This window comes from Augochlora pura, chromosome 1 (assembly GCF_028453695.1).
Source record: "Augochlora pura isolate Apur16 chromosome 1, APUR_v2.2.1, whole genome shotgun sequence".
NCBI lineage: Eukaryota > Metazoa > Arthropoda > Insecta > Hymenoptera > Halictidae > Augochlora > Augochlora pura.
Window position 1 is genome coordinate 15,359,721 of NC_135772.1, and position 13,857 is coordinate 15,373,577.

At 42.7% G+C, this 13,857-nt stretch overlaps 1 protein-coding gene across 1 annotated transcript in view; it reads right to left on the bottom strand.

Annotated features, from left to right (window-relative positions):
* The window catches only part of LOC144470699 (neural cell adhesion molecule 1), a 199,326-nt gene that overhangs the window by 63,006 nt on the left and 122,463 nt on the right, over positions 1–13,857 (bottom strand). Inside the window, exons 2-3 of the mRNA XM_078182157.1 lie at positions 11,560–11,689; positions 920–1,131 (exon numbers count right to left, since the gene is read on the bottom strand). Coding sequence (XP_078038283.1) covers positions 920–1,131; positions 11,560–11,689 — 342 coding nt within the window. The remainder of the gene's footprint in view (positions 1–919; positions 1,132–11,559; positions 11,690–13,857) is intronic.

Below are 13,857 nucleotides of genomic sequence, written 5' to 3' on the forward strand. Positions count from 1 at the left end.
TAAGGGTTTTCTTCGAGCTAATGCTGTAATACGTATTAGGGTGAACTGATATATTTATCGAGTAAGCGCGAGATTTACGAGACAGAGCAACGGGAACGAGTGAGGCTTGAGTTTAGACGAAAGTTCGTCGTTATATTACAACTAATCAGAATTTACAATGTTCATGCGCATTCTAACCTAACACGAGCTTTTCAATATTCTAAGTTAACAACGCCTTAACCCTTTACACTCTCGAAGCCATTTCAACATCAAATTTAAAATAATTTCTTTAACTCGTAGCATTTTCGTTCTGTATAACAAAGTAAATTTTATGAATATGAAATTGAGTCTCATAATTCATGGAACAGTTACATTTTTAACAACTTTTTAGATTTAAGCTTTGGTGATATCTATAAAAATAAGTTTAGAACAATTTTAATGGCGCCTCAGAAGCGCCGTTCGAGTGCAAAGGGTTAATATCCAAAGTATTGTTCAATCTAAAACGAAGACACCCCGGCGGAAGCACGCGGAATTGAGAAATGCAATTTCCAGGTTGATCCACGATAAAAATTTGATAGATCAACTTGGAAATTTGATTTTCGATCACGCTCTCGCGGCTTTAACGCCTACGCCATCGCGCGATTCAGCCCCGAAAGCATTAGCTTTAATTCGCTTCTTTTTGAATATAATTCACGTGATATTAACCGCCGCGCGCGAAGCGCTCGCGCTCTCACAAAGGGCTCGAAATCATTTTCCATTCGGCGGAACTCTCTTCTCGCCGGGAGAAATACATTTTTTATTAACTCCCGTTTGCGCGAAATGTAAATTTAAACGTCGTTATTTATGCGCCGACTTGGCGAGATAGAAAAAAAAAGAAAGAAAAGGGAAAGAAGTTCGATATAATTCATTGGTGGAATGAATAATAGATTCGTGAGCTCACCTATAACAGTCAGATTCATCTTCTGCTTCCTGGTCGGCGAGTTCTTGAAGTCCACTCGGCACCAATAGATTCCCTCATCGCTCAGCTGCAATCGATCGATGGTGAGGTGTGCGGGATTCGTTTCCGTGACGAAAAACGCTCTCTTCCCGAGCGCCGACGGCGATGACCAGAGCCGGGTGTTGCCGAATTGTCGTCCGCCGCGGCCGTCGTACCTGAAACCCGTTCGATGAACGCTTCGTGTTAGGTTGGTAAGAAATTAGTGTCGGTTCTCGAACTTTCGAACTTTGACGCATGTTTTGGGATAACAATACTATTTTACTCTGAAAGAATTTATCGATTCCAGAACAACAGAATTTTACGCTACTGGAATTAACAAACTGTCGATTTATTGGCAAAAATGTGTAGTTTGTAATGGATCTTATTAAAAAAAAACTTACTCCGATTTGTGATAGGTTCATTTAAAGATATAGTTTGGAAGGGGATATTATTTTCCTACCAACCTAATATTAATACCGGCGAACTATAATCAAAAGTTCGTAGTACGTTTGAGAGCTGGAGAGAATGGCATTTCTCCTGTTTTTCTGATTCTGAGTTATTATTGGCTAAGTTAGCCGCTGGACGGAAGACGTAATTAAGTGGACCGATCCCCCCTTGCTTCATACGTTGTTCGGATTGTTGGCGGAAGTCGTTATTTTCAGCTACCGAGAGAACTTTCTTTCTGTGGGGAAATAGCAATTACAGCCATATAAAATCAGAACTAGTTATTTAATAATACAGGGTGTCTTGGATAAAGGATCATTTCATTTTCGAAGATATTGAAGAACTTTGTTAGCAGAAGTTGTTGAGTTGAAGAGATCTATGGTGTGATGGTAAGCATTTTTCTATAGCTGGAAAATTTATGGAGATTACAGGACAACATTTTCTATCAACAAGTAATAAGCTATGTATTTTGATAGGTTATTTGTTTGGCAGATATCTTAATTTTGATTTTATAGATTTTCCTACCCTTAAAGTGCTTATAATGTACATTAACACTAAAAAAATAAATAAATAACACTAAATATACACTCATTGATCAACATCAAGGGAGCCTTGAAAAATCGTTTAACAAGCATAAGTAGAATAAAATTTTCTAAACGGACATTGATAGCAGCTGCAAAGCTAATTTTCCATAGAACTGAAGAAAAACGACCATATTTCGTCCGAGCATATAACAATTCTCGGAGAGCTTATATTCAGCGAAAAATCGTTCAATAAATCACGTCGAACGAAGAAGAGTGCGACTGATACAATTATGAAATTTTAAGCGGAGCAGAATTCGCTAATTGAAAATGTGAAACAGAAACGGGAAGTATATTGTCGCGGCTCCGAGGGGCGTCTGAGGGTTAAGAAAATCGTGGCTCCGTAGAAAATGGAGGTTGGACGGAATTGATGGCTTTAAAAGACTGGGAATTGTGGTCCAAGCCCTCGGAGAGGGTCTATTAAATGGAGCACCGCGACTTTTCTAGACGGCTAAAATGTCTGGGCCGCCGAACACGGCCGGGGGGGGGGGGAGGGGGGGGGGGGGGGGGGGAGACGTATTCCCGCGGATCCGCAGCCAGCGGGCGTAGTGTTATGCTTTAACGGGGCCCTTATCAAGATTGTAGAGAGAATCGTTGAGAAGTTGATGGCGCTCAAGCGAGCATGTTCTCAAGTTTGCGCGTGGCATTAACTGAAGTTTACATTGCAAGACGTCCGGAAACGGAGTTGTCAACTTCATCTGTTGGATCTTCGGGATTACGACTGCGCCGGTTTCGCGAAAATACACGTCCACCCTTTCCGAGAAATTTCGCGAGAAATTTTTGCGCCGTGCTTGTCCAACGAATTACGTGGAAAAAAGAACGGTAGAAACGAGACATATTGTAAACACGTTTAAACGCGTTTCAACGCGTCCCGGATGCGGAGCCGGTGGCTGTTGATTAACGATTTACAACAGCTGCGTAAATAATTGCGGAACCAATAGGCGGATAATTAATTGAACACGGTTAATTCGTGGTCGCCATAAATTAGGTCAGTTTTTTATTGTAACCGGTACATATTGCTTACAACTGCGACGCAATGCGCGATCAATTAGACTAGCCTGGACCAACGACCACGAGCTCACGAAGGAGGAGGAGGAGTACACGTGGCAGTCACGATTCATTAAATGCACTCGAGACGCCGCGGTTCCAGACGAAGGAGTTACCCCTTCAACATTTCCCTGCATGTAACTTCCTAAAAATGGAAATAGCAGTCGTATTTTCCTCCGCGAAATTGCTCTCGACAATATAAAAATTTTAACCCTTTGCACTCCGTTGTCTCCTCTCAGGGGATATTGTGATTCTACTATATCACTGGACGTTAAAGTTTATTAGCTGGTATGGGGAATTAATTTATTATAGTGCAACTTTTTGAGAAATGTACGTTTCTCTGAAGAAAAGAAATTAGGATACGGTGACAATTACTGAGACATGTAATTATGATAAACGGCTACACGAGCATGAAATTTTCAATAAACGAGTGCTAAAAAACAAAATTTTGGAAGTTTGGAATAGTATTGAACCAAATATCACATTAAAACTGGTAGAAAGTATGCCAAATCGATTAAACGATATAATAAGATATAAAGGTGAAAATTAAGAGAAAATTACATAGAGAAAATTAATATAAAGTAAAAAAGCTACTCTAATTTGCGATTTTTTGACAAAATCTACACTGGTACGAATACTTTTGTGGACTGTCATTACGCACTACCAGAAATAAAATCAATATATTTTTGTTATCAGTTAATCAATTTTGTTATAATTTGGTATCAATCATCTTTAAACATGTATTTATTCGTAATAAAAAGTTTACTGCAAAATCTTACACGCATCCCTTGATTTCAATAGATTTCTCTTATAAGCAATGAGGGTACGAATACTTATGGGACTGACTGTACATAATTTGCATTGTTCCTTATCCTCTCCACCTATTCGTCGCGGCTGTAATCCCATTACAAAGAAAGTCAGCCATTTCTATCGTCTTGCGTCATGAACGCGTGCCGTGACATCAGCGCGGCGAACGAAACAGGTATTCTTCTAATTCCCCGCAAACCGTATGCAAATAATTGTACGTACAGCAGACGCGATTGGTATTCATGAGCACATATCGGATCCACGATCCCATTACTAGGTCCCATATAATATCCCATCGACCGGAGTCCTTGGCGTCGTCGAGCGCGGAATCCCCGGCACGCATGATCTAAGGCTTTTAATCACGAGCGGACGATAGATCTGCGAATGGGAAGAAGCGTGGCGGGACTCGTTGTAATCCGACAGGCCGTATGAAACGGTCGAGCGGAGACAGAGAGACAGAGAGACAGAGAGACAGAAAGACAGAGAAAGAGAGAGAGAGAGAGAGAGAGAGAAGACAGAGGCAAGGGAAGATAGGGAGGAAGAAAGAGAGGCCGCACGCATGCATCGGGTGTCACCAAGGGAGCCATGCACCGCGCGTGATTGCATATTAAGCATCCGAGGACCGGGAAACACAGGAGGGGTTCCTCGCGGGCGGTACGCGCGACGGATGTCTTGCGGGGATAGGAGTAGGACAGAGCGTTAAAGCCGAAGGGTTATCAAGGCGCTGCTAGGAGCGGGATGGTAGGGCGGGGGGGAGGCGAGGGATAGGTAACGCGAAAGAAGAGAGGAACCCGTAGGAGACTGAGTATGGAAGCCGACGGTTCCTCACGAGCGACTAAAAGTTAAATTGCGTTCCACGACTGCACGGGAGTTCGGATTTCCGCTCGTGACTGAGTATTCCCAAAGCTATCCCACTCTGCTGCCTGCTTCCGCGGCATTGACGTTGAAATACGATTTAATTCTTCCACTTCGCACTTCCAGCAGACGAGGAAAGCGCTTCCGTGACGTGCCGCTGCCGTCCGGACGTCCGTATGGCTGCCTAGCTCGGGGCTAGCCGCCCTTTGGGCCGCGGCGTCACACAGCTGCAACCCGCCTTCTATACATACCGCCATATACGGTCCCCGCCGCCGCCCGTCCCTCCTCCCTCTGCCGCCCTCCATTCCGCCTCCCATCCACCCTCTGTGCCACCCCGGCCCCCGGCTGCCGCCGCTCCCCGGCCCCCTCCCCCTCCGTGGCAGAAAATCACGAGCTTTCCCGTCGGCTAAAACGATCCGTAGATATAACGCGTTCGTTCGACCGGCTTTCAACGAACGATAACGTTGCGAAGCGATTTTCAGGGTATCGGTCTTCCGGATCCGACTACCAGGCTCCGGTTCGCCACCTGAATCTCGAGAGATCGACCGGTCGAACCGGCCCCCCACCCCTCGCGCGCGCACCTCCTCGATCAACTATCTCGTTCGCCCGAGATTTCCGTAAGAAGAATCGCAGCTTGAACGCGGTCGGGAGAGCGCATGGAAATCGAAGTGATTCACGGGGCTGCCGTTTTTATTAGAGACGATCGCAGATGAAACGGTACGCGATTTTCGTATATGCTAACGCGATGCTTCTGATCTTCAGTGATCTTTGATCGATCGAACGGCGATTAGTTTGGTCTATTAGAAGAAATTTGTTGTTCTTGAGGTATCGCAGAGTTTTTGTACGAATAATTTTCTTAACCCCTTGCACTATAATAACGAGTCAGACTCGTGGTAAAAGTGTTATGCAAGATCTACTAAATATCATTAATTTCTTCTACATTGAAATAAAAGTAAATTCTTCTGCTATCAAAGTATGGAAACAAAGGCAAATAAAGACAATACAGAAAATAAAAATTGTCTGGTCCTATTAGGAAAATTATTAACCCTTTGCCGTACCATTTTCTTTACAGTTGCTACAATTCGAATTTTTTCGATTTTTTAACAAGGCGTGTAGTAACGCTGGTTGAGATTAACATTAATTATTAGTTTGCAAATTGCGTAACTTAATACTGTAGATTTTACATGTTGGGTAATGTGGAGTCGGTGATACACAATTAATTTGTGTAATTGGCATTGTAGTAGACGTTCATTGTGCTGCATTGTTCGATACGTTGTTGCACGCGTTAGCATATTCCAGTTTATGAAAAAGTTACTCGGAGTTTATTCTTGTTAATCATGCATAACTATAGGTAACTTTTGTCGCCTTTGTCTTTTCTGTTTAATCAGATCTTTTACCTATCCATGAAGAAATGATTATAAAATAATTATAATATAATGAGTTAGTACACAATATATTAGAATGATGCAACAAGTACGAACGAGTTATTTAACTTTGTTTTAAAATAAATTTTCCAACAGTAATTCTTCGAACGAGCTTACCCTAAAACAATTTTCGAAAAAAATTATTTGCATGAAAAATTAAAAATGTGATCAGTATTGTTCTACCAACCTAACAATGCACAAGCATTGCAAGCAACGCGTGAAGAAATATGCGCAGAACAATTCGAGTCCAATGCGCCGCTCAATTTAATCTTTACGTGCACTCGAATGTTTGGTCACAGCGAAAAGACCTCCGCCCTCTGATGTAGATGTCGACCGGTCCAGAAATAGCTGCAGAACTTCCATCGAGCGCTCGCTCGATTACGCAAATAGTCGTTTGCTTAACTTCGATCTGGACTGTACATTCTTAAAGAAGTCGAAGCTTGCGAACGATTGGTTCACCGTTCCGGCTCCAAGTAGTATAAGACAATTTTGCGACTGCTCGATTCGAAATTGAATCAATCGCCTAATGGAAACGACGAGGTGAGGTGAGGAGGGGGGTAGGAGGAGAGGCGCGTTGGCGTGCGGGAAATCAAGGTACGGGTCGGGTTTATCATAAATTTAAATAAGAAAATTTAAATAATTTTCTTTTCTACGAATTAGCGAACGAAATCGTATAATTTCCCCGGATATTTGCATAAACGTCCGCGGTTTACTAATGAGGTCCGTCTTTCCCGTTCAGACTAATTTATTTTCGGTACATCCCGGCTGGTTGCGACCTCCTATTATACTTGAAAAACTTGATTACTTTTAACGAACCAATTTCGAGTCCGGATACTTGGGCGTGTTTTTCTACGGAATTTTATCGCGATGAGAGATAATTATTCGATTCTTATTTTCCGTCGTGTGGCGACTATCTTTGACATTCGCTAATCGTCCATGTTTATATGTATACAGGGTGGTACACGCAATTGTTTCAAGTCATAATATTTTTGAAAATATCTCGAGATCAAATAATTTTTTTGCCATGGTACCCTAATAATTTTTTATGTAGAACGAACAGAAGAATCGACATGTATTGAAAAGAATATGCATTTCTATTTAAAGAAATGATGCAATTATTAATCGCACATGCATTGCTGTATTTAAAAAAAATTTTAAGGCCTACAGATGTAGTGCTCTTCGAACTATTTATCTTTCTCCTTTGGCGTTTTTTCATACATCCAATAATAACGATGATATGACTCGAAACCACCCTTTTGCCCTTATCTTTATCTAAGGCAAGGCCCGCTAAGTAGCCTTACTTAAAAGTCCTCTAGAGGGTCCAACGAAACAGCTCGCTTTCCTTCTCCCTCAAGTCAAAATAAAATCATGAGACCCAAAAGCGCGCCACGGTCGTTTAACCCTTTCAGTACAAGCGCCTAAAACGATCTAAAACGAAATGAAAGCCTTGGAGATTTCGAGCGTTCGCCAAAAATTTAGAATAAATGACCAAACACAAAATATCGACTAAATGATCTCGATCAGGAAAAATAATATCTAACAAAGGAATCGATTGAATCGACTCGAAATTGATCAGCGAAACTGAATCTTTAACGGCGTAATCTGTTAAACGCCCCTAAAATTAATTAGATATCGGGGCACGGCACTGACGAACGGTTGCTCAAAGTGCGCGACCCGGTACGCCGTTCGGATCGATTTCTATTCAGGAACATCCTGCACTCTTTAATTTTTGCCCGTTTAAGATAAAAGGCTATTAAAACCCGTCGACGGACGGAAGAGCGAGAGTCCGAGGTTCGTATAATGCACGCGATTTAAATGGGAGAACCGGCAAACGGAATTGGACGGATTCAATTCTGCGGAACGATGTCCCTTAAGAGCAATCGAGGGATACTATTTAGAAGTAACGAAAATATTACGGAAAATTTCATAAGAAGGCCGTGGGAGAGTCGAAGCAGAGAGGAGGGGGGGGGGGCGAAGAGCGCAGATAAGAAGCCGGCGTTGCGGCGGGACGAGAAAAAGACGAAGGGGGATGGCTCGTGCAAGGAAATGAAGGAGACGAGCTTGTAATCAAGAGAATTGAATGAGCGGGGACTGGGTTAGAGCGAAACGTTCAAGTGGCCGAATAAATCGACGTAATGAGATTACAAATCAGATTAAGTGGAAGTGGGGCCGCTGAGAGGGGGGAGTGCCGAGAGGGCGGCTTTAAAAATGTTCTCGGCGAGCCGGGTCCGCGCCGCGGATCCAAAATTATAATATCATAATTCGTTTAAAGTTTTATGATGTACAGAGAGGAAATTTACGTAGAAAACATTCTCGTCCTTATCGCCGGGCTCCTCGTGTCTGCTCCGGGCCAGGAGCCGCGTTTCGTTTTGTTGGATTAGTCAAAACATTATTCTCGTTTATCAAGCATAACGGTGGCCGGTGATAACAACGAGCCGCGTATTTTACCGGGGCCGTGTATGGTTTCATTTTACGCCATTAGCTCCGAGAAGCTTCCCGGGGTTAATGCGGAATCGCGAAATGTTTATAGTTGGTCTGTTGCCGCATCGATGCCGAAGGGCACTTCAGAATACTTAGACTTACGATACGCGGATATTTGAGAAGATGTTTCGTAATAACGAATTCATTCGACTGAAATTCTGTATCGCTTTTCCGAAGTCGAATAAAGTCTCGATATTAATGTCTTTAGAAAATCAAAGCGAAAATAGCATATAGTAATTGAATTAATTAATTTTCATTTGTATATGTTATTAAAACCCTTTCGTCGAGGTCAAAGTTAATTCTTTTATTGTTTTTAATACTACCAGTTAATAATTGCACACGACTCACCACGAAAATAGAATTTAAATAAAGCATGTGTAACTCTCGGTAAAAATGGACCCGACTTCTGTCATCCAAGAACTAATGATAAGCGTCAATTGATAAGCATTTCACTGTCATATCAGTAACTAGGTGAGCGAAACGGGGACTCGAAAAAGGAAGCTATAGCTATAGCAGAATGTGTCAGACCGTCGTTAAGTTTCGAGTTCCGCCTCTCGTGTCGCGGATTAAACTACTTTGCAGTGGTAGACAGCCTGTATGCCCCGGCCACGTGATTCACCCTGTCTGTGTACGGCGGCCACGGCTAAAGGGATGTGAGAGAGCTGGAGGCGGGATCCCAGGACGATGCATCGCCACCCCCTCTGAACATATCTTACACTTTATTACATTTCTTAAATATGACCAGACCGGTCGACTACCGGGGAGACGACCTCTCCCTCCGTCATCCGCCCACCCCCCCCCTGCCGGCGCACGGTGGTGGCGCTCTTCTTCACGGTAACGGTGGACAAGAGGGGGTGGCACGGGGTGGCGGGGCACCATTCTATATGCAAAATTTCACGGGCCGCGGAAGCGAATCGGCGAGTCAGGAGGCATATGAAGATCACCGCGGAAAATAACGCGAGGAATTTTCTGGACCACCCCCGTCGCCCTCCCCCCACCGTCGCCCGCCACCGTCCCAGCCAGCACCTCTGCGCTCGCCTTTTTTATTTCCTCCGAGTAATTTATATTCCCGGATTATCGGGTTTCGCGGGAATTTTAGATGGCGGCTGGGCGAAGTACCGTTGCCTTTGTACCGTGGCTCGTTGGAAAGGGGGGTCTCTCTCTCTCTCTCTCCTGATGAATTCAGGGGATGTGGAAGACCGGGGGATTATAGCGCGCGCAAGACGACGCGGCGGGGAATTTACTTTAACGCGGGAACACCTCCTCGGATCGGGTCCGCGGGCATTAGTATGCGGTATCATTGAAGCTTGTTAGCCTCTGATGCGATGTGTATGAGGCGGAAATAATTCAGCGACCGCTTGCATAAGACAATGACGTTGGCGCGGTTGGTAATACGGTTTTGCGAGGGTCCGCCAGATTTGTGTTCTAATTAGCGGAAATAATTATAACGCGGGAGAGTCAAGAAATTATTACTGGTCACTCGATGAAAGCAGTAATGTTATTAGCTTATGCATGAGCATTTATTGTTTATCTGGATTAAACTTCCTTGCCAAAAGGAGTAGTGAAAATTGAGAAAATAAATCAGTACTCTTTACGATTGCGAAAATTATTTGTTGCATAACAGTAATCAGTAAACAGACGTCTGTGCAAATTTACATTTTCGTAGACCCATTTTACAAGATTATAATTGTAATTATCATAATGATAATTACTATAATAGGATAAAATTGATTACCTAACAATTTGACAAATTTCAAACGTATAGCTTTTCTAAATATTGTTACAAGTTATATTATATATTTCAGTACTATATATTATATATTATAATATATAGTACTGAATATATAGTAATTATCATAATGATAATTATTGTAATAGGATAAAATTGATTATCTAACAATTTAAAAAATTCAAACGTATAGATTTTCTAAATCTTGTTACAAATTATATTAAGAAAAGTTCTATTCATCAAATTAATATACCAAACTGGTTAATTAAAAACATTGCGACCACGTGGCAAGAAATGTGCTCGAAAGGTGTCGCGTTGAGTAAAAGCTTTCGATTATCAGCGTTCGTGCGACACTATTATAAAAACCTACGAGGCAATTCTCACAGCATTGCACGTGCACTCGGATTAAACATTGAACTATCTCGCGGATGCATATCTTGCCCTTTTTTTTTCATTCTACCATGTTCCTCCTACTCTACTGGCATATTTGGTCCACGCTCTGTGTGTGTTTCTTACCAGCGACGTGAAAATATTCTGACAGGTAACACGGCTGACAAATCGATAATCGTGTCGCCTATCGTCGGCAATCACTTTACAAATCAGTCGCAATCGCCCCTCGTGCAGTTTATAGGGGTGAAAATGAGGACCGCGGACTTCGCAGACCCCGTTGACAGCTGTGACACATCTTGAGGTTTATGACGCGTCGATCGTTATTGAATTTGGGATTTCGGGACACGGGACGCGAACTCGTTTGCCGAAAATAGGTGGCGACAAATCGGTCTTTAAGCAAACGTTAATTGACATCTGTTCCAGAATTGCGAAAGATGGGTTGTGAAAAATAGATTGTTAATATGTAAATAATATAATATATTACAATATATATATTGATTAGGCATATAATGTGAACTATAAGATATACTACATAATTCTGTCTACTTTCAAAATTAAAATTCTATACTCAAATAAAAAGATGAATGTTATATCGCTCTACTTTCAGTCACCATACACTATAGTATATTACTGTGATCAAATGACGCACATCATTTGTTTTAATACTAAATCCACCGAGTCCGAAAAGTAATTAACTTGTATTTCTTTGTAACATTCTGTATTTATTTTGACCATTCGTTATTTTTATTGGATTATCCATATAGATAATTTCTCGATTTAAGAAACAATCGTAAAAAAAGACGTCTCCTTTAAGCCCCAAGCGTTTATTAAAGCCGAACTGCTTACCCGTAAATTGGTTTCTCGTTGCCTCCTTTGTACCACAAAACTATGCTGACGCCGTCATTGTCCGCAGTGCGAATGTCGCAAGGAAGATCGGTCTTGCCACCCTGAACTCCACTGACGTTGATGATGGGAACTGGAATATAAAACAATGCAACATTTTTAATACATTTCGTGGAGAAACGACTACATGTGTGTTCTACATACATTGTTACATCTCATTTCTTAAAAAAAAAAGGTAACACAGAATTGCCTATTGTCATATAAAAATGTTCATCTTATCGTCAAACACAGTCTATCCTTTTGTTAAAGAAAATTCGTATTTCGCGTAAACGAATTAGTTATAATACCACGCCGTCGCTAATACTGCGATCGCTCTTCTTATTAACAACGTTACCCTATTTCTGCATATTTGTTAGTCTATCACAATTTGCAGCCACGCTTCTCCGTTAGCTACACTGACGCCATACTTCGCAGCTTAATTAATGCGTAAACGTAAATCTGTAGCCGTCGCGCGGAGCGTTCTCCTTATCAGAAGGCTGTCGGCTTGATAACGGGCAAACGTTAAAATCGTGTTCAAAGCAGCTGTCCAATTATCGTGGAAAAAGAGAGTCGGGGGGGGCTGCGATCGACAAAGTCTCCCGGGTGTCTCGGATGAGATCCGGAAACCGCCGGGGTTTCCGCGAAATCCTATTAAGCCATCTATGCGCGTACGTACGAGTAGACATAATTAACCGCATTCGTTCTAAGCGGAACGGTCGGCTTTCACGCCGACGAGGCGCGCGGCGCGGCTGGAGTCTTGTCACAGGCTCTGGCAAGGTACTCCCGCGCGCGCGAGGGGAGTTGGGGGGAGGAACGCAGACATCCTTCGGGATTAGATCTTATTACAGGAGAATTTAGCGGTGACGTACGCGCTGACGGTTAAGGTCGTGGCTTTCCAAGGTAGCTTAAGGTGCCCGCCGACGAAGCCAGCGCGTCGTCTTGCCGGTTGGCGGTGTAGATGGTGGTTAACGGTGGTTTGATGTCCTCGCGGCGCTGTCTACTCTATTAGATTTACATGTAGATGGAGTTATCATGTTTTAACGAGCTACTCGGCGAGCCCACGCGCCGCCGCGTCGCCTCTTATCTGCCCGTGGTGACGTGTTTGTCGGCGTTGTCAGCCGAAATCAACGATCGTTCACGGGACGCCCGAGGACCGATCGCTCCCAAGGATCTCATCGATCACCGGGCAAGCCCCCCGTGTGTTACCTGCGTACACGGCCGACCAATCGCAATAGACCCGGCACTCCCACACGGATTTCCATCTTGAGCCGACGAAGCGACGACACTTTCCCAGCTACTTCGAACCCGACCACGCTGCTCCAAAATCGTCCGACATGCTCGAGGTCCTGAAAACGACCTCCTCTTTTGGGGTCTTTTCAATGCTTCCGGCATCGTTCGTCGTTGAGGTTCGTTCAAAAAGCGATCGATGTTCCGGGACAATGAAATATATTTTAAGAGTTTCTTACTAAAGCATTCAGCGAAGTTCTAAATACAAAGTTTGAAGAGTGTAGTTCAAATTCTTGATCTTATTTATAAATTAGAAAATAAGAAAAACTGGTATTTAATATAGAGAAATATTGACCCTTTAGAGTCGAGAGCTCTGGAGCTGAGCCATTTATAATTAATCTTCATAGCGGAGCCCTCGAGTCGAAAGGGTTATTATATTTTAAAAAATTGTTAAAACTGTAATTATTGTTTGGCATTTGTTCAAGAGAATTCAGTATAATGTCACTTTTAATTATTAATTTCATTAACTAATTTTTCTAAACGCTTAATTTAATACACGAATTTAATGCGCGATACAAATCGATATCTGTGCCTTAATTCGAAAATATGTGAAAATTCTGACACGGATTGCTACTCGAATTCAGATCGGTCGTATTCCATTTAAAAAGGCGGGGACGGTCGAGAGCGTCTCGCGAAGAACTGTCGCGAAAGTACGTTCCGATGGCTGAATGAATAGTATCGGCGGTGGCGGAACTTTCTACATTACGTTTCGCATATCGTGGAATTTATAAACTCCGCTCTGTCAAGTTTAAGTTGCCGTCGTCGTGCTTAAAAAGGGTAAAAAATTGTAACGAGTAAAGTTTCCCCTCGCCGTTGAAGCTGCTCTTTTACGGAGTTCATTAATTCGTGATTAGTAAGTAATTTCTTGGAATATATTGTTCCTGTAAGTTTCGAATCTAGTAAAATCCCGGAGACTCGAAGCGCCGTAATCTTCGGCGAAAGATCGATAGCGGAACGGACTGCGTTATATAATTT